The following is an 18,549-nucleotide window of genomic DNA, read 5'->3' as shown; positions in this document are numbered from 1 at the left end:
GGGCAATATTTTTCTAGGTCTGCTTTTCATCCCCCAAAGGGATGAAATGCTGAGATTCTTTTGGCATTATGCATGTGCACTTAATAGCAAGCGAGGTTGTAATATGGTTGTCTTTAGTATTGTATTTTTCTGATATCTATGCAAGATAAAGAGGTGAGGTTATTTGTAACTAAATTAGAAAATGTCTATTTTCACTCAAGGATCTTTACTCAATAGATGTTAAAAGCAAAATGGATTCTCCATTACTAACATAATAGACTTTTAATTCTACCACTAATAAACATCACAATCTCACAGAGTGCAAAACTTTGTTCCTTTCCTTTTAAAAAATTAAGTTGGGTATTTTCCCTTAGAGTCTGACTCATTTGCTAGATTAAAAGTCATTAAAGGCCCTGTTTCACGCATGGAGAAGCATGCTGATTACTACAATTCTTTCTCTTTATAAAGAAATAAATGAATGAAAACAACAGGAAGATTTGTAGTTCAGTCTTACGCACTAAGACTTCTACAAGGGTTGCCTGCAGAAATTTAGATACCAAAGTGCCACCTGCCTGGCTTTGTGCAAGTGTCCCAGTGAATCAGCCACTTTGAAGACCAGATATCCCCTTCCAGGTCACCAAGAGCATCCCTTACTACCTTTCTCATTAAAGCTTAAGTGGCCTTTTAAAGGGAAGGAGTCTCTGGAGTTTATTTAAGTGATACCTGAAGTAGTGTCCTTCATGTCTGTCTGGTTTTGAAAACGCTTGCTGTACTCTTTAGTTCCTGAGTATCTGCAGGGTGGCTGAGGTCCTTCTGTGGTGGCAGTCACTGACTAGATCTGTGTAACTAATCTTTCAGGAATTCCACCACATAAGGAATCCCACACACACAGAGACACATAATTATCTGTAAATGCTGCTTACCACAGGCTGACCTAGAGTTCTGGCTGGAGGTTTAAGTTTTGATTGTAGGCCACTCCTAATGTTTCAATGCCTGGTCTGGTGCTTATGTAGAATCTACATTGGACCACAGTAGTCTGTGGTTTAGGAATCACTGGTACTCATACACTCATGACACAGGTGAGGAAGCAGCATTCTGGAGAAGTCTTCAGTATTACTTCAAAGCCACCCTGGGCACCTTCACCCTTGTCCTTACTTCCTGATCAGTTTCTTCTGTGCACTTCAATATACCTGCATATGATTCTAATGAAATTCATTTCCCTCCAACTTCCTATGTGGTATCTCTGTGCCTTCAGTGCTTTCTCAAGTTGCTCAGAAGTCACAGTTGGTTGCTAGGTGGTCTATTCAATAGTGCAGGGGTCTCTGAAACCTAGACAAGCTACAATGTATCACAGCACTGAAATGTGAAGAATGGGGTTCTGTGTAGCAGATGGTTTGTGGTCCATTTTGTTCAGAGACACTATCTTCTATTTGTGAACCTTGGTTACTTCCTACAGTGAATTTGTGGAATATTATTCAAACTGATATTTTGAAGCTACATCAGAAATATCACTAGTGTAAGATAGTTATTTTGATGTAAAATATAAGGTGTTTACCTTCTATTTCCTTTTCATTCACATTTAGTTTCTTTATTTTCAATAATAGGTCATTAATTATTTTGAAACTTGGTCTCACTGTATAGCCCTGATTGGGCCTGCTAACTTGCTACATAGACCAAGTTAGCTTTGAACTCAGAGAGATCTATCTGCCTACCTCATCTTTTATGCTGGGAGTGAAGACTGGGTTAACTATGGCTACAAAGCATTAAGATTCTTCTAAGAATTATTTATTTTTTATTTTACCTTCATGTATGTATATGTATTTGTACACACAGAAAGACACATCCACACATACATGCATACACACACAAATATATATATGCACCATATGTAGATGATACTATGGGTTTGATCCCCTAGAACTAGAGTTATAGAAAGTTATTGATCACCACGTGGATTCTAGCAACCAAATCTCTGTAAGTGCAGCAAGATGTCTTAACCACAGAACCATCTCTCCAGCCTCCATTTTTTTTGTTTTAGTCCATCTCCCTCTGTAGTCCAATCTGGTCTAGAACTTAGTATGTTGCCTAGGTTGGCCCCAGACTGGTAGCAATCTTCCTGACTCATAGTTCTACATGCCAAGGTTAAGGGTGTGAGCCCTCACTCCCAGCTTCAGTCAGTGTTTAAGGAGTTGTGGAATATTCTGGAGTTAGAACAGCTGCCACCACCCATCACTCCAAGCAACAGGTTCTGGAAGTAGCCACTTCCTAAAGCAGCAGAGACAAGGAGCGTACTAGAACTCAGCATTCAAGTCTTAGAGCCCAGAATTCAAGCCTCCTTGAGAGAGGGCCAAGAAACCCAGCTGAAGCTTGGTCTTTTACACCTGTTATTGCATGCAAATGAGGAGTTTTGTCATCTCTCAATAATCAAAGAACATAGAAAAATGAACATGACAAAGCACGTTGTCAAAGCTTTATTGGCAAAGGCATGTCTGCAATGATTAATGAATTGGAAAATTGAAAGCTGCCTTCCTTAATCACTTGTACAGATTAAGTGTGTTTCGAGGCGCAGCTGAGGACTTTGACTGTATGCTTTAAAGCCTAATTTAGAATGAGGGCTCACTCTTCTTCACTGTACCAGTATACAAACAAGCCACTGATAAAATTTCCTAAGCTTCACCAATCCCTCCTGTTCTTGGAAATCCACAAATGAGCAAAGACAGAGTCACAGTGAGCTCCCCCCTTCCCACTATGGCCTCTTCCTTGACTTGGTTTTATGACTCTCATTCTGAACACTCTTTCCAGGGGAGGGAATTGTCACTGCCTTTCCCACCAGTGTGGACTGTGTGAGCACATGCTTACATTTCTCCAAAGGAGCCACCCTGTTTCATCCTGACACATACATGAAGATGTGGAACCCAGATAGGCCACAGGCAAAAATTATTCATAATCAACAGTGGGTAGAGACCAAGTCACATTTGCAACTTTTAAACAGGCTAAAATTTTGGTCTGTGAAGAGTGGGAGATGTCCAATGATAACCTGATAGGTGGCCCAGAAGATAGCTCAGTGAGAACTTGCCTTAGAGATATGAGGACTTGAGTTCACTCTCCCAGATCCCATGTAAAAAGAGATAGGCATGGTAGTATGTGTTTGAAAAGCCAATGCTAGCAAAGTGGAAACAGGCTCCCTGTCCAGCCAAACCAAGCTAGTATAATGGTCAAGTTTCAGGCCTGTGGGGGCTCCCTCCCTCCCTCCCTCCCTCCCTCCCTCCCTTCCTCCCTCTCTCTCTCTCTCTCTCTCTCTCTCTCTCTCTCTCTCTATATATATATATATATATATATATATATATATGTGTGTGTGTGTGTGTGTGTGTGTGTGTGTGTGTATTATATAAACATGAGTATAGGTTCATATATTTTATAAACCCATATTTACAACATATTTATATAATACAAAATATATTTAATATATTTACATATAAATGTTATGTGTATTTATTTATTAATATTTGTATATGTGTATATGTGTGCATAATATAGAGAGAGACATATATGTGTATGCATGTATGTGCATCTGTATACACATGGGCACACACAGAGAAAACTAAGCCCAATCACTGATGAGTTCATGCTCTCCTAACACAGGGACTCTCACTAAACACACATCTATTTGCCTACACTGAAGCTGGCAAGTCTGAGGTGGGCTTCCCTGAAATGAAGTCAAGGTGTGCAGGGTTGGTTCTGCATAGAGGCTCACAGGAAGTCTGCTTGCTCATCTTCCTCTCCTCTAGAGACTGTCCACATTCTTCAGAGCCAGCAATATCAGCTGTGTGTCCCAAAAATCCCCCTTGCTTTTGTAAACAGCCAACACCTCTGTAACCTCATTGGTCTTATGAAAATTTCAGGTTAATTTTCTATTTTGAAGCCTCCTGACTAGGAATGTTAATGTTACATGCTCCTTAATGTTCTTTTGCATGAAGTATCATGGATTTCCAGGTTCTGGGAATTACAATAGAGACATCTCTGTCAAGACATCTCTGTGAAACAGTGATCTACCTGTCACACTTATTCCAAAGAAGAGATGCATGAATCCATTTAGGTTTGCCTACTCTGACCCAAGTTAAAAAGAAGCCCTCTCCCCAAGTTCTGAACCTCAATCATGACATAAGACACTAAGATGTTTATAAATGAGAACTGCCTTTGGAAATAGGATTTTTGATCCCACATGCTCACTCCATGACCTTAGGTAAACCTTCTTCTAATGGTGGGGAAGGAAGTAGAGGCAGGCAATCAAGGATATCCTGGGTTCTTTCTTCGTGGAAAGTTTTATGTTTACAGTTAGTGCCCTTTAAAGACCTGTGCTGGCCCAAGGTGAAGGCTATTGAGAGTAATTACCACATTTTCTTCGGTTTCTTTCTTTCTTGGATGCTCTTTAGCCGGGTGCACCTTTAGAATCCATCACGTGCCCATTGCCTAACACTTCCCTGTTGTGTAATTAGATGCAGATGAGTCCCTCTGTAAAGTGCCAGAGGGGTGGCTTATGCTTTCCAAAAACGATGGGCACAACACCTAGGGATAGCTTCCTTCTGCCTCCAAAATGAGCTGGTGAGATTCATTAGGGCTAGCTCCTGATCTTTTCTGAAAAATGGGAGGTAGAGTCTAATAGACGATCAGAATACACCTTGGGCTTCTTCTAGAAATAGATCCCAACTGTGTTTCTTCCACAGGAAACAGCACTGCAGAGAAACTAAGACACTTGCAGTGGACTCAGTCTATAAAGAAATTGGAAACAGTTTCAGACAGCCACCCTGGACAAGTGTCTGCAAAGACAGCCCCACCCATCCACCACTCCTGAGCTTGACCCATATGCATGCCTCAGACAGTGCACTCCTGGCATGCTGCAAAAACCCAATGCTGTCTCTGCATGGGTGCAAAATAAATCAACTCATCCAGGAAGGGTGGAATATGGTGATGTCTCTGCGTCCAAAGAGCTCTCTTCTTATTCTTTTACTTATAGGTTAGTTTGGGAAGAAATACAGAAATTTTAAACTGTGTTTGAATGTCATGTCACGAAAAGAATTTTTTTCTTTAAAAACTAGGTCCATGGAATGGAATATATTCCGAATAACTTTTTTTCCATGTTATTTTGACAATGTAGTTACAATAATTGTCTGGCTAATATAAATACAAGATTGACAACAAGATTGTGCAATCAAATATCTTGTAAATTTTATCTTTGAAAATCTTTTTATTATGGTCTTGAGTGGAAAGTAGAAATCCCCTTTTCCTTCTTTTATTCTTTCAATGTTTTATTAATTATTTGAGGATTGCATATATGCATATGATATATTTTGATCACATTCACTCCCTAGTCTTACCCCAACTTATAGCAGTTCTACCCTTTCTTGTATGGAGGCACCTGTAGGCATGTGCATGTGGATGTCCAAGGTTCCCATCAGTAGCCTTCTTTAATTCTTCTTCTTCCTTATTCACTGAGAAAGGGTCTTCCACTTGAACTCAGAGCTCACTCATATTGCTAGTCAGCTTCCTCCAGAGATTTCTTTGCTACCTTCTGAGGTAAGGTTGGAATTGAAGGCTGACTGCCATATTCACCTGGCATTTATGTGGGCTCTGTGGATGTAAAGTCTGGTCCTCTTGCTTGTGGACACTGCTCGTCTAGTTCCTGAGGGCCACTGTAATATGACCCTGTCACGGTTACAAGAATGTATAGAAAGGGGTCCCTTCTTTGAACAGCTTATGGGTGAGGATAGGAGGCATTCATACACAAGTCACTGGAGAAGTGCACAACATAGCATAAATGTGGTTTCATCTTCCAGGAGTTGGGGGGATCTCAGCAGTGAGAGCAGTTGTTCTTAGAGATAATTCTACAACTTCATCCACATGCATGGAGGCTAGAAGTCAGCTAGAAGTCAGGCCTGCTGAGATTCCTCCTAGACTGTAGGTCTCAGTTTTCTCTCTTGTACTCATATGGTAAGGATCAGGCAGCAAAATCTTACTTCTCCCCCTTACAAGAGACTATTTTCATGCATAAAGGCACCACCCTCATCACCCTATCAGGTGTCTACATGTGACCTGAAGGGGGATATGTGCATTCAGACCACAGTGCCTCCACCAGAGCACAGCAGATCTGTGAAACATGCTTCAGGTGAACATCTCTGCAGCATAAGGTGCCATGCTAGGCATTGTTCAGCACGTGCTCTTATGTTCTGTTTAATTCTCTGCTCACCCTCCTGGAGCTTGTATCATCTCCTACTCCAGGTTGGAAAACTGGGCATCAGTTAGTTAAACCCATGATCATTTAGCAGCCATTGGTTGAGACAAGTTCAGGGATATGTGACTCTCAGCCCAGTGCCATCTGAGCTTTCCTTTCTCCAAGGGTAATGGAATGAATTTGATTCAGGAGGAAAGAACCATACAACAAATGGGTGACCAATTCTACAACTCAGGGGCACAGAGAGGATGGAAACATGGAGACTCTGACTCTGGAGGAGTCTAGAAGTCACAGAGAGGGTGTGAGCACTGGCAGGATGGGGACACTGGGAGGACGAGAATACAGAGAGGATGAGGGCACTAAGAAGATGGGAGCACCATGGATGTAAACGGTATACCCCATACTCACTCACATACTCACATACTCAGCAAGGACAGCAGCTGTGCTCCACATGAAAAGGCAAGGAGATACCTAAGAAGGGACAAACCACAGGAGATAGAGAAAAGGACACACAGGCAACTTCAGCCCAGAGATCAGGTGGCAGAATATATGGGAGCAGGAATACCTGGCCTGTGTCATGCAGAGCAGGTAGGACATGGCCATGTGTTAGCATGATGTTTGGAAGAGGCCTGGTAAAGACATATAACCAGAAGAGGGGGGTGTTCTGAGGAGAGTTACCAAGGAAGCTGTTCAAAGCCATGGGTGAGCTACTGGGAATGTTCTGCCTTCCTCTAAGATTAACTGTTCACCAGAGCCGGCTGATCACACCCCAAGAACTCCCATACACAGACAGCATGCATTCCCTGGCTCCTCTTTCTTTCCCTCTTCCCATGGAAGCTGTCCAACTCTAAAGAGACCACAGAGAAACACTCCAAGCTGCACAGCCAAGCACTTGTCCTCAGAGATCCTTCATCACAGGGCAAATGCCTGGTTCTATTTGTCTTTGTCGTTAACTGGCTGTTTTGAGACTGATACTAAGGCCCTCCTTCTCCTGTTGCTCCTCTCCAGCAAACAGGGTTGCTTCTCCAGTTGCCCCTGGTTGGCTCTGCAGTTCCAGGCCAAGCCCATCTGCTCCTGGACCTCCTATTCCAAGCCAAAGCTAGAAACTAGATCCTGCCAGCACCAGGTCCTTGGCTTCTCCAACCTCTTCTTTTGGAAGAACAGTGTGGGGATGACAATCAGTCAATCAATCGTGTGTCATCAGTGTCTCTCCAAGAAACACCCAGATGCACGCCAGCATGGTGTCTCTCCTGAATTAGTCAGAGGCAATGTTAAACCAGGTTCCCTTTTGTGCTTAAACTCTAGAGAATTCCAAGGGCTCGATTGAAAGACATTTTAACAATTATTTAATGACTACCTTGAAGACTGCTTATGTGACATAGGTATTTTATCTTTTTTACTAAAAATGAGTATGTAAAATAATGTTTTTTTATATTTTATATGTTTCTTAATTGTCTTTGCTCATGTGTACCCATCACCCTTTTGTTAGTGCCCTTCCACCGCCTAAATGATGTATATACTTAAGTATAGACACATAATAGAGAACATGCAATTTTTCTCCTTGCTTTCCTTTCTATTGGGCTCGACTTACTCCTAGCCTCAGGCCCCTCTTTGCCTAATTAATCCCCTTTACACTTCCTTATGTTGTTTTTCTTTAGTTAAAATTTATATTAGTTCTATGAGAATTTCTTGCAATATATTTTAATTATCATCATTCCCTTCCCCAGCTCTTACTATATACGCACAAAAGTGTGTCCTCTTAAAAAAATACCTAATATGATTTGAGCAGCTCATGGACTTTGGGGTGTATGACCTTCCCCTGGAATGCGTGTGTTCACAGCTCCTGAGTTCATATGTGCAGCTACTCTGTTGTATGCTGAGTACACAACTCTTTGTATGACTCACCACCTCTGGTTCTCTCAGTCGTTTTGTGCCTTCTCCTTTGATGATCACTAAGACTTGGGAAGAAAGGTATCGTATAAATCTCCCATTGAGGAATCAGCACCCGACAGTCTCTTAGTCGGTGAACTTTGACCAGTCATGGGTGTCTGTGTCAATCACCATCTACTGAGGAAGGAAGCTTCTCTGATGGATGTTGAGAGATGCAATACTCTCTGTGTACAATGATAGGTCATTAGGAGTCAGTTTAATACTATGTCTATTTAGCAAGACTGTTATTAATAGGTTCTCCCCTAGGACACAGTGATTGTCTAGGCACAGGTTATTAGACCGATAATGGTGCCAGGTACGGATTTCCTATTGTGGAACAGGCTTTAAATGCAATCATAAAATGGTGGGTAACTCCCATGACATCCATTCCACTATTACACCCGTGGGCATATCGCACCAGTCAGCTTCTTAATGTAGCTCTTAGGACTCAGAGCTTCTGGAGATTGGTAAGTAATTCTCTTTCCTAGATGTTTGCATAACTACTTCAAGCACTGGAAAAGTTTATAAAGTTCATGTTTTGCTGAAATGTGAGTAGTTTTGGGGTGGGCCTTTCCTATTGTGAGTTCTCAGTCAAGCTTGCTACTCATTCTCATCTGGTAAGGTAAAGAATACTAAAGGAAGGGTGTTCCCAAGAAGGGTGTTCCAAGGATAAGTGTCTTAGGGTTGTCATTCTGTGAAGCCAGGCTTTACAAGTCTTGGATTGGCCCTGGTATACTTAGGTTCCCAGCCCAGCCAGAATTTTGTTTCTGTAGCAGGGTGGGTTTTAGTTTTGAAAGATCACCATCACATACTCTAACTTCCTGCATTTGTGAGGTGCAGGGCAGTGGAGATTTATGCTCTCCTGATGACAGGTGGGTCCATATGCCACTTGTGTCATCTTGAGAACAATAAAATCTTTGTGACCAGCTGTAACCCGAGAACCTCAGTTCAGCCATAAGCCTATGAGTCTTTGTGCCACATGGACATCCAGGAAGAGCTTCTGATGTCACTTCCAATAGCCTTAGTTTGAAAAGTATGTGAAACTATTTAAATCTCATACCTGAAGTTATCGATGGGTTCTCTTCTGTCATAGGGAATATGTAATTGTTATTTCTCTTGTCCCAAAACCTTTGGATTATCCAAAGATGCTATACATGAAAGTATTAATTATATTCCACCCTGATCCAGACAAGCACACTAATTATCACAGCCTTTTCTCATAGGTCCAAATCTCTAACAAAATAATCGCTGTTTGCCCCAGTTTAGTCTCTGGCAAGTTCCTTTCATCAGCTCTGCAGTGTCTGAGGTCAATCAGAGACACCAGGTCTCCCTTTCATGCTGGACATGCTGTGATAATGCTCAGGCCTCTGTCTCCTTCAAACACCTTAAGCTCTGTTTAATACTTAAAAGGCCATTTTACACACAGCAGCAATAAAGGTGTCCTCAGAATTGCTGAAGCTGAGTAAAAACATTGGGTCATTAAAAAAATTTTCTTTTCTTCAGCTTGACTGAAAGAACGGAAATGAAGATCAGTCTGAACTTAGCTTTAGAAAAAAAATCCTGACATATATGCCTTCCAGATAATTTTTATTTCTCTACTTGATATGTAGAATTTTTTTCTTGTTTCAGATAGAAATTATTTGAAGACACAGCATGTAAATAGCTGCCCTTAAAAGCCCACCATAAACCTACCTCTTTCCTCAATTCTGTCCTGACCCCTACCTCTTTCCTTCTTTTCTGACCCTCTCCTCTTCTTCCCCTTCTCTCCTGACCCCTTCTCTTAATCCTCATTTGACCACTTTCTTTTTCCTCTCTCCTCTTCTGACACCTTCCCTCTTCACATCCCTTTTTAAACACTTCTTGTCTTTGGTATCCTCTCCTGGGTCTGATAGTCCCATTTCTTTTGGTTCTTCTTCCATTTTCTGATTTACCCCCTTTTATCCTGAGCTGCTGGGCTGTACCACAGCCTATACTTAACAGGCTATTACTGTGATCCTGCCCTCTGACCTGTGGAGGCATCCACAGCACAAATGGCAGGATCAATTGCTCTTGGGATGTCTATGTGTCATGGCTTCTCTGACCCATGCCTATACTCTCAAAATGCTTGGTTCATGTTGCTTTTGTGTCCATGGCTACAGCAGACACAGAGGAGTTGATCATAACATGGATTTTGGGTGCTGATAGAGAGTAGGAATAGGAGATATGAGGAGAAACAGAAACAAAGAGGAGAGAGGGAGAAGAAAAATGACTTCTAGAGATGATACCAATTCCTTGTGTGTTTCTACAAATAAAACTTCAGGCTCATCCCCCAGGACTTTTTAGGAGATATGTCAGTGTGTAGCCTTATCATCACCCATGTGAAGCCAGCATCACCCAGATATGGTCTTGCTCACCTATATCTTTCTGGCACCTAGTTAATATCTGTGATGTGTTTTGGCATTAGCTTAGGAGCCACCAATGAGGAAGAGGAATCCAAGGAGCCAGTAAAAGGTAAATGGGCCAGCCATCCCATAGGCTCCCAGGTGATTAGTGATGGACATGTGTCACTTGCTGAATGTGATTAAGACTTGCTTTCACCATCTTGTGGTCATTTGTTCTCCAAATATGGAAATGCACTGATCACCAGGCCATTTTTCTACCCAAGATGGATGCCCCATTGATTTTATAATTTGTTGCAACCTTCCACTTGTAGTAAATGGTCTGTGATCCATAAAAGAAATTTATGTCCAAGCTTTAAACAGAGAATAAATATTAGGAAGAAATACATCCAGATAACAGAACAGAGGCATATAATAGGAGATCTACACTTGGGTTTGTGTTGTTGACTTTCTTCTAATCATTTTTATTGTTCTACATTAAGGCTCTGATTCTACATTTGGCCCAGTATTTCCCACACTTCAGCATGGGAAAAGCTCCCACCTCTTCAGCACTTCCCTTTTTGATGTCAATAAACAAAGTGAATCATTAACCAATGCCCAACTTCCAGAAGTTACTGAGACTGGCTTAAAAACCCCCTTCGAGCTTCCTACTGAGATTTGGATGGAAAAGAAGAAGGAAGGTTGTAAGGCTGGCATTATCTGAGGACACTCCTGGGGCTTCAGCTTCTGGTCACTATGTCCAGCCAATACATGTCCCCTGCTTGGGAAAATGACTCCCTCTTTTTATCTTCATTAATTAATCTGCTGGGCTACAGGGTCAAAAGATTGAGGTCCTTGAGAGCACTGCCTGCTGGTCCTGGCAAGTAACTCTGTCTCTCTTCCTGAAATGAATTGCTAGTCTTCTCTAGTTGGGCTAGTAAACCTAAAGAAAGTCTGATTGATCAACTGGAGGACAAAAAGTCCTTCTCTCCTTCTCCCTCTTCCTCTCCTTCTCCATTTCCCCCCACCTCTCTTTCTCATACACACACAGGTCTCCCTAAATTGATGGTTTACTTGAAGTGTCTTAGAGTTGTTGACTTGAATCCAACTTCCACTGATATTTCATAGCCACTCACACTCACAAGTAGCAAACCCAAGCCAGACAAAAGTACCTAAGAGACATGCATCCAAAGTGCTTGGGGGTGGGTGATGGGGTCTGAGTGGGAGGGCCACTAACATATTTTCTGCAAACATTTAAAACTATTACTTGACTAATCTTGGGTCTTTTCTCTTTGGGAATCCAGAGTCCTGTAGTCTCTGTATGCTACTAAAAATGCCTAATGCTAGGATTGAAAGAAAAACAGAGGATTGCATACACTTTCTACTTCCCTAGTGAGAGAGCCATCTGGTTGACCCTCTACTTTCAGCAACAACAACAAATACATAAAACCACCCATTGTCCCATCATGATCAGCAAGTTCTACCCCTGCTATCAGTGCAGCTCCTGCTGTACCCCCTCCCACCAGCCACCTCCTGTGTCCCAGCTCCCAATACTTTAGTCTTCTGTTGCAGAGATGCCTTCTTCTATTGGGAGTTCATCTCTTCTCACTTCTTCTGAGTGTTGCACTTCTCATCCCTTTAGCTATGTGAAGCAAACATGTGATACACATGTATCTGAAACATTCATAACTGTCTACATCGTAATGAATGTTAGATTCATAAAGGTATAAGCTGACCCATCTTCCCAGCAAAAGCTAAAACCCCACCTTGCCCAGTTGGAACTGAGTGTGTAATGAAACAGTTTTTCTTTTCTTCACACACTTCTGAATTCATTTGTTGTAGTACATGAGATGCTGCTGCTTTGTTATTTAGCAGTGATGGTGATAAATAGTAAAGCAATAGCTGATCTCCTTCTACTCTCTCTTAAGTTACAGCCATGACTTGGTGTCATATTGTGGGTATGTCAGGGCCAGGACAGGCATATGGCTAGTCAACTGTTGTCTGTTATATGGATTTGGGATCATTTCATACCTTCCAATGAGCATACAGTTGTGAATGGAGATGTATTTATGTGTTGTTATCTACACTAGAGACACTCTCTATCCTACTATATCTTGGCTTGGTTTATCATGAGCTAAAATGACAGATGCTATAAAATATTCTCAGATCAAAGCATGTATAGCTACAGTACAGGCCTATGTCCTTTGTTTCTGTACAGGTTTTTCTATAGAATTAATTATCATTACTGTTTAATGGTTATATGCAGTACTTGTTATTAGATATTAATGATGCCGCACTTGTTACTCTGGGAATCCCAGTGAGGGCCATAAATATGGCAACTCTAATCTTAAGAAAACTACAAGTTTAGTCTCACTATACTATAAGCCTGTTGAGTTACTATATTTGTTCATATTTTAACATCTTTTAGTGGTATCTCCAGATAGCCCTCCAATCCTCTGCCTTTGCTATAGTACACATGCTATTCCATAGACTGTGCTGAGAGAATAGGACAGGTTAGCAAGCCAGGGAAGCAAGACTTGGGGAGTGCTAAAGTGTGCTCACAGAGCTGAGGAAGAAATACCAGGCTCCCTCTAAGTGGCACACATAGAAGTTGATGTTCAGTATATGCTTGCTAAGTATTCATATGGGTGGCGACTGGTTAAAGTTAATAGTGTGGACATAAAGAAAGGGAGAAGAGAAGACTTGGGACTAGTAATGTTCATCACACTTGACTGAGAACCCATGGAGCTTTGACAAAGGGAGTCTCCAGGCCACACTGAGTGACAACTAGTTCATGAGGATATTTTACGAGGGAGATATTCTAAAGATGGCACAATGTCAGATTATTGTAGAAACACAGTCTTCCTGACATGAGGAGGGATGGAGCAGGCCTTCAGGGAGCTGTAGGAGGAAGGGCTAGAGAGGAGCTTACTCTCAGAAAGTTGAGTCTTCTGCCGTGGCCCTGTGTCCTGAATGCAGTGGCAGTGTTGATTGATTTGGCCCTTGTGCTCACTGTTCTCTCTCTTCCTGTGGTTGTTTCAGGAGCTGGTGGGGAGTAATCCTCCACAGAGAAACTGGAAAGGAATTGCCATTGCTCTTCTTGTCATCCTTGTCATCTGCTCCCTGATTGTCACTTCAGTCATCCTGCTGACCCCAGGTATGGATGCTTCTCAGAACCAATCACTAACACATTATAATGAGCTGCTTTACTATGGGATAGTTTCTAAGTAGCTTTTGACTGTACAGTTTATTCTTACCAGGTTCTGGTTTTCATTATACTGTTATAGGAGACAGTTGGTTTCCAATGAGAACAAATTTGAATTATATGCTTTAAATTATTGCATAGTGTTTGACTAGATTGAAATGGCATAGATCAAAATTTACTGATGCTTATTCATCTTGAAATTAAAGTCAGTGGCATTAGAAATGTTTTAATATATCCCCTGTTATTCCCAGGTGTTACAGCAAGGATGAATTAAGAAACTGTTCAAGCAACACATGATGGCTGTGCACCAAAAGCAAATTACTTATTAGGTAACACTAACAGGGTTAAATACTGATGGGGCCAGAGGCAAAATTCTCTCAGGTTAGAAGGACATACAAGAATCCACAGGACTCACTGAGTTCCCGCATTGCCTGTGAGTGGAGGAGACAGAAGTGGAGCATGAGATGGGCCTCCTAGAGTGGTGGGAGAGGGACCATGTGGAAGATGTCACAGGACAACCCAGGGCCAATAGAGTGCAGTAAACAAGGCTTGCTCCACTCTCACCATCCTTTAAGATAGTCATGAGCAGAGCAAATCGGCAGCACTGCAGGCCTCCATAAGCTGACCGCACATGTGTTAGACTTCAAGGTGGAAAAGTAAGCAGATACCACAGTACAGGGAAAAGATTGGTACAAAATGCAGGTAAGGGGTTACACCATTAGACCATGATGGAAGCGAAATGAAATTGATATCTATATTAACATGCAGTTGACACTACCCAAGAGAAATAAGAACTGCCAACCAGTGTTCCTTGTGAGATATGCACAAAAAGCTAGTAATGAACTGAATGCAGTGACATAGCAGTGTTATGCAGGCTGGACAAACAGCTCTACACAGATGATCCAAGTTTAGCTTTCAGCACCCACATTAGGTGACACACAGTTACGGGTAACTCCAGCTACTAGGGCTCTGATGCCTTTGTGGGCATTTGTACTTATGGGCTGATATACACAAAGACACAAACATATACAACTAAATAAATAAGTAGGTATATAAATGATAGATAGATAGATAGATAGATAGATAGATAGATAGATAGATAGATAGATAGATAGATAATTAAAATCTTTATGATGTATACCATGGCCAAGTGGGATTTATCCTAATTCAGGAACCTTAGGTCAACATACAGAAGTCATTGAGGGATACCTGTATTTGCAGAATAACACAAAAACCCACAGATCACATAAACACCCAACAATGTATGTATCAGTGCCCCAGGTTGTGAGCAGAGGTCAGAGGCCACTGTGTGGGAGAGCTGTTCTGTGCTCCTGTGTCCAGTGAAGGATCAACACATCAAACTTGAGCACAGGTGTCTTTGCCAGACAAGCTATCTCACAGGCATTCACTGACTTAACCATATTCTTTTTTTTTCTAAATTTAATTTTATTTTTAATTATAATTTAATTTTATTTTCATTGTGTTTGTTTCTGTGTGTAGATTTGGGCTTGTATGCATAGGTGCCTTCAGAAGCCAGGAGAGGGCCTGGGAACCAAAGTTCAGGCCTCTTAGAGTGTAGCAGAGACTCTTAACCATTGACCAAATGATCCACGGCCTTTGATAGGATCTGTTAAAACACAAAAGGCTTTAATTTTGATAAAAATCTAATTTCTCTTTGGTTATTAATATGTTAGGGTTCATAACTAAGGAAGTGATTTTAATCTAAGGTCACAAAGGTTTATTCACGTTGTTATAAGGATTTTAACAGTTTTATTTTTTGTATTTAAATCCTTTGTGTGGTGGTGTAAAAAGACTGACTTCCCTGGTGTGTGATCATACAACTATATTCACCTTGTTTGTTGAATATCCTATTCCCATGGTAGTGATAGTTCCTTTATGGCTGTGTGGACTTAGTTCAGAACTATCTGCTTTAATCCACTGGTCTATGTGTCTGCAGATATGCCCATACCCATGGCATATCAACAACTATAATTTTATGGTCTTTTAAAACTATGAGGCCTGTGTCTTCTCAATGCTTGCTTTTAATATTGATTTGACTTCTCCATATTGCTATAAGAATTTAAAACTGATGCTTTGATAGTAAAGTTAATTATTTCCCTGTTGCTGTGATAAAACACCATGTCCAAGGCAACTTACAGAAGAATGTTTATTTTGGCTTATGCTTGCAGATGGTTCATGCTCATGATATCAGGACAGAGGCAGCAGGCACAGTGGGAGAGAGGAGCACTAAGATGCACCTGTCTCAGCACAAAGCAAATAGAGCAAAGAAGCAATGACCAGAGTCTTTTACACCTTAAAGCCTGCCCCTATTCTTATACTTCTTCAAAAAGGCCATGCGCTCTAAGCCTTCCCAAACAGAGCCACCAAGCAGCGACAATGTGCTCTCACATGTCAGCCTATGCCTCCATTCTCATTCAAGCCACCATAGTAAATTATTATGTGCTGTGGAAGCTTACCGGAAGCAGGCACTGTGAGCAAGAAGCTTTTCCTTGTCTTCTCTGTCAAGTCTACTTCCCCAAGAGTTTAGAGCTCTCAATTAAAAATGATGGATAGTCATTTTTTTTTTAATGTGACAGAATCCCTTCCCTTGTTTTGTGAGTGCTGCTTCTGGGTGGATGCAGTGGGGACCAGAGAAACTGCAAAGACTTCATTAAAATAATAGATCTAAGGCTCCCTCTGAATTCAGGAATCATGGGTTTGCCTTTGCTTTTCCTTGAGCAAAACTGTGATTGTCTTAAAAAAAATTACCCTTAGAGTTTTGGTCCTGTGATCATGTCACACTTCCTTGAGACTCAGAATGAAGTGATGGTTTTCTCATGACTGAAATCTACCTCCCCCAGAATCAAGGGTCATGTGACCATTATTCAAGAGTGGAGTGCTGTGGGTTGAGATACAAGAAGGCCATGGTACATGAGGCAATGAATTTTTTTTTGTATCAGCTAACCCCAATGGAACTTTAAATTACTTCCATTCCATAAAAACAATCCCATGGTGGCCCTCTCTACCCCCACTAGATAACACAGTCACTGCAAAGATTCTGTCCAATGATGATACTAGCTGTCAGGACAGGATGCTGTAGAAGGCAACTGTTGCCTCAGGTGAGTCTCTGGATTCAAGGGAGGCTTTGAAAGGGCAGCTTCCTTTACTCTTCTATTGGAATAAGCATATGGCTAAGCCTTGTATATCCGTTGCTTATGGAGATACCCATGGGTGATACCTGTTTCTATAGGTTGTGCTGTTGGAGAACTATGTGCCCTGGGCTTGAGTGGACTAAGGAAGCTGGATGATTACCCCATGAGCTGTGCTATAGGACCCTCTGGGCTTGGCCTTTCTGTGTTTCCTTTCCTGGAGCAAAGTAGAAGCTTTTGTTTTGACAATCAAAATTGTGCCAGATGTTCCACCTGTACTGTCCTGGGGTGTCCCCAGATCTCCTCAGATGCAGAATGTCCTCCGAAGCACCCACAGAGATAATTTTCCCTTCCTTCTAACATTAATCCCATTAGGAGTCGAAACTGCTGTGATAAGCACTGAGCAAATGTAGAAAATGTAGTTATTGTGTTCTCCTTTGAGCTAAAAGCAAGAAAGGAAGGTGTTCAAAGCATTGCTATCAGGTAGCAAAACTAAACCCAGAGATAATGGTGGGGCTGAGCACAGTTAAAAAAAAAAAAAAAAAGGCTACAGTGCAAAGTCCTCATAAGAGTGGCCATGCACTGGGGACATAAGCACACAGTCCTGGGCACAGCCTATTGAATTGCCCTTACCCCACCCCAGCATTGCCTTCATCTTGATAAAGAAAACTTCTAAAGTAAGTGTTTTCCAAGCGCTCAGAATTCTGACCTGGGGTCTGGAAACTGAGTCTAGAACATGCTCATGTTCATACTCAGTCCTGGACTCATTTGCTTTGTGACCATTTCCCAGTGCTCACAACTCAGTTCCAACTTGGCAAGCAGGATCTGGTAGGAGGGGGTGCTCTGGGGCTGTGGGGTTCTAGAAGGTTCTCTGGATGATTCTGATAGCTTCCAATTACTCACTATGCATGTCTCTCTGAAGGGTCCTGAAGGGAACTTGGCCTTTCTGGTTGTCACAAAAGTCTCCCTTTCTAGGCCATGTTCTTTTCCAAATTTCTCTTCAAAATAATAGAGTTAAAGTTACCTTTTTAGTTTTCTGATATTAACTGCTGTAACTGTTCATCTATAATAAGTCATACATGCCTGGTGTGTGTCATTCAGAATAGCTGCATTCCTGCATTCTGATGAGACTGACTACAGCAAACTGCACCATAAGGGGATGTGTAGACCTGAAGAAATTTTAGTTGCATTAAAATGTTCCAAAGTTTGCCTTTAATGGAATTCTGACCATAGCTGGGCAGTAAAAAGCACTAAATACTTCAGAGAAATATAAGGAGAAAGCCGCTGACTCTTAGGATCACACTGAATAAAGACTCACTTCAAGGCCAGGCTATGCTCAAGTTTTCAGGAGAAAAAATCAACTAGTACTTGGTAATAGAAATATCAGGTACAGATTGCTTAAGTTAGAATGTCACCAAAATTCTATTTAAATGCAGGGCCTGTGACCAACTGTCTGGGCTGAGAAATTACACTTTGAATTACACTGAGAAAAGGTGGACCCACTGGAGATAGAAGGAAGCCCAGAAGGACACTGGGAACCATGATTAGTGTCTTAGTTGGGGTTTTATTGCTGTAAACAGACACCATGACCAAGGCAAGTCTTATAAATAAAAACATTTCATTGAGGCTGGCTTATAGGTTCAGAGGTTCAGTCCAGTATCAAGGCAGAAGCATGGCAGCATCCAGGAAGGCATGGTTCAG

At 41.6% G+C, this 18,549-nt stretch overlaps 1 protein-coding gene across 1 annotated transcript in view; it reads left to right on the top strand.

Annotated features, from left to right (window-relative positions):
* LOC308435629 (A-type potassium channel modulatory protein DPP6-like) overlaps positions 1 to 18,549 on the top strand; it is a gene marked incomplete at both ends in the record, with an annotated part of 497,671 nt that overhangs the window by 288,982 nt on the left and 190,140 nt on the right. Inside the window, one exon of the mRNA XM_080936356.1 lies at positions 13,537 to 13,651. Within this exon, the coding sequence (XP_080792482.1) occupies positions 13,537 to 13,651 (115 nt within the window). The remainder of the gene's footprint in view (positions 1 to 13,536; positions 13,652 to 18,549) is intronic.

This window comes from Micromys minutus (assembly GCF_963924665.1).
Source record: "Micromys minutus genome assembly, chromosome: 23".
Classification (NCBI taxonomy): Eukaryota; Metazoa; Chordata; class Mammalia; order Rodentia; family Muridae; genus Micromys; species Micromys minutus.
The sequence above is the reverse complement of the archived record's forward strand: the minus strand, read 5'-3'. Positions and strand labels throughout refer to the sequence as shown.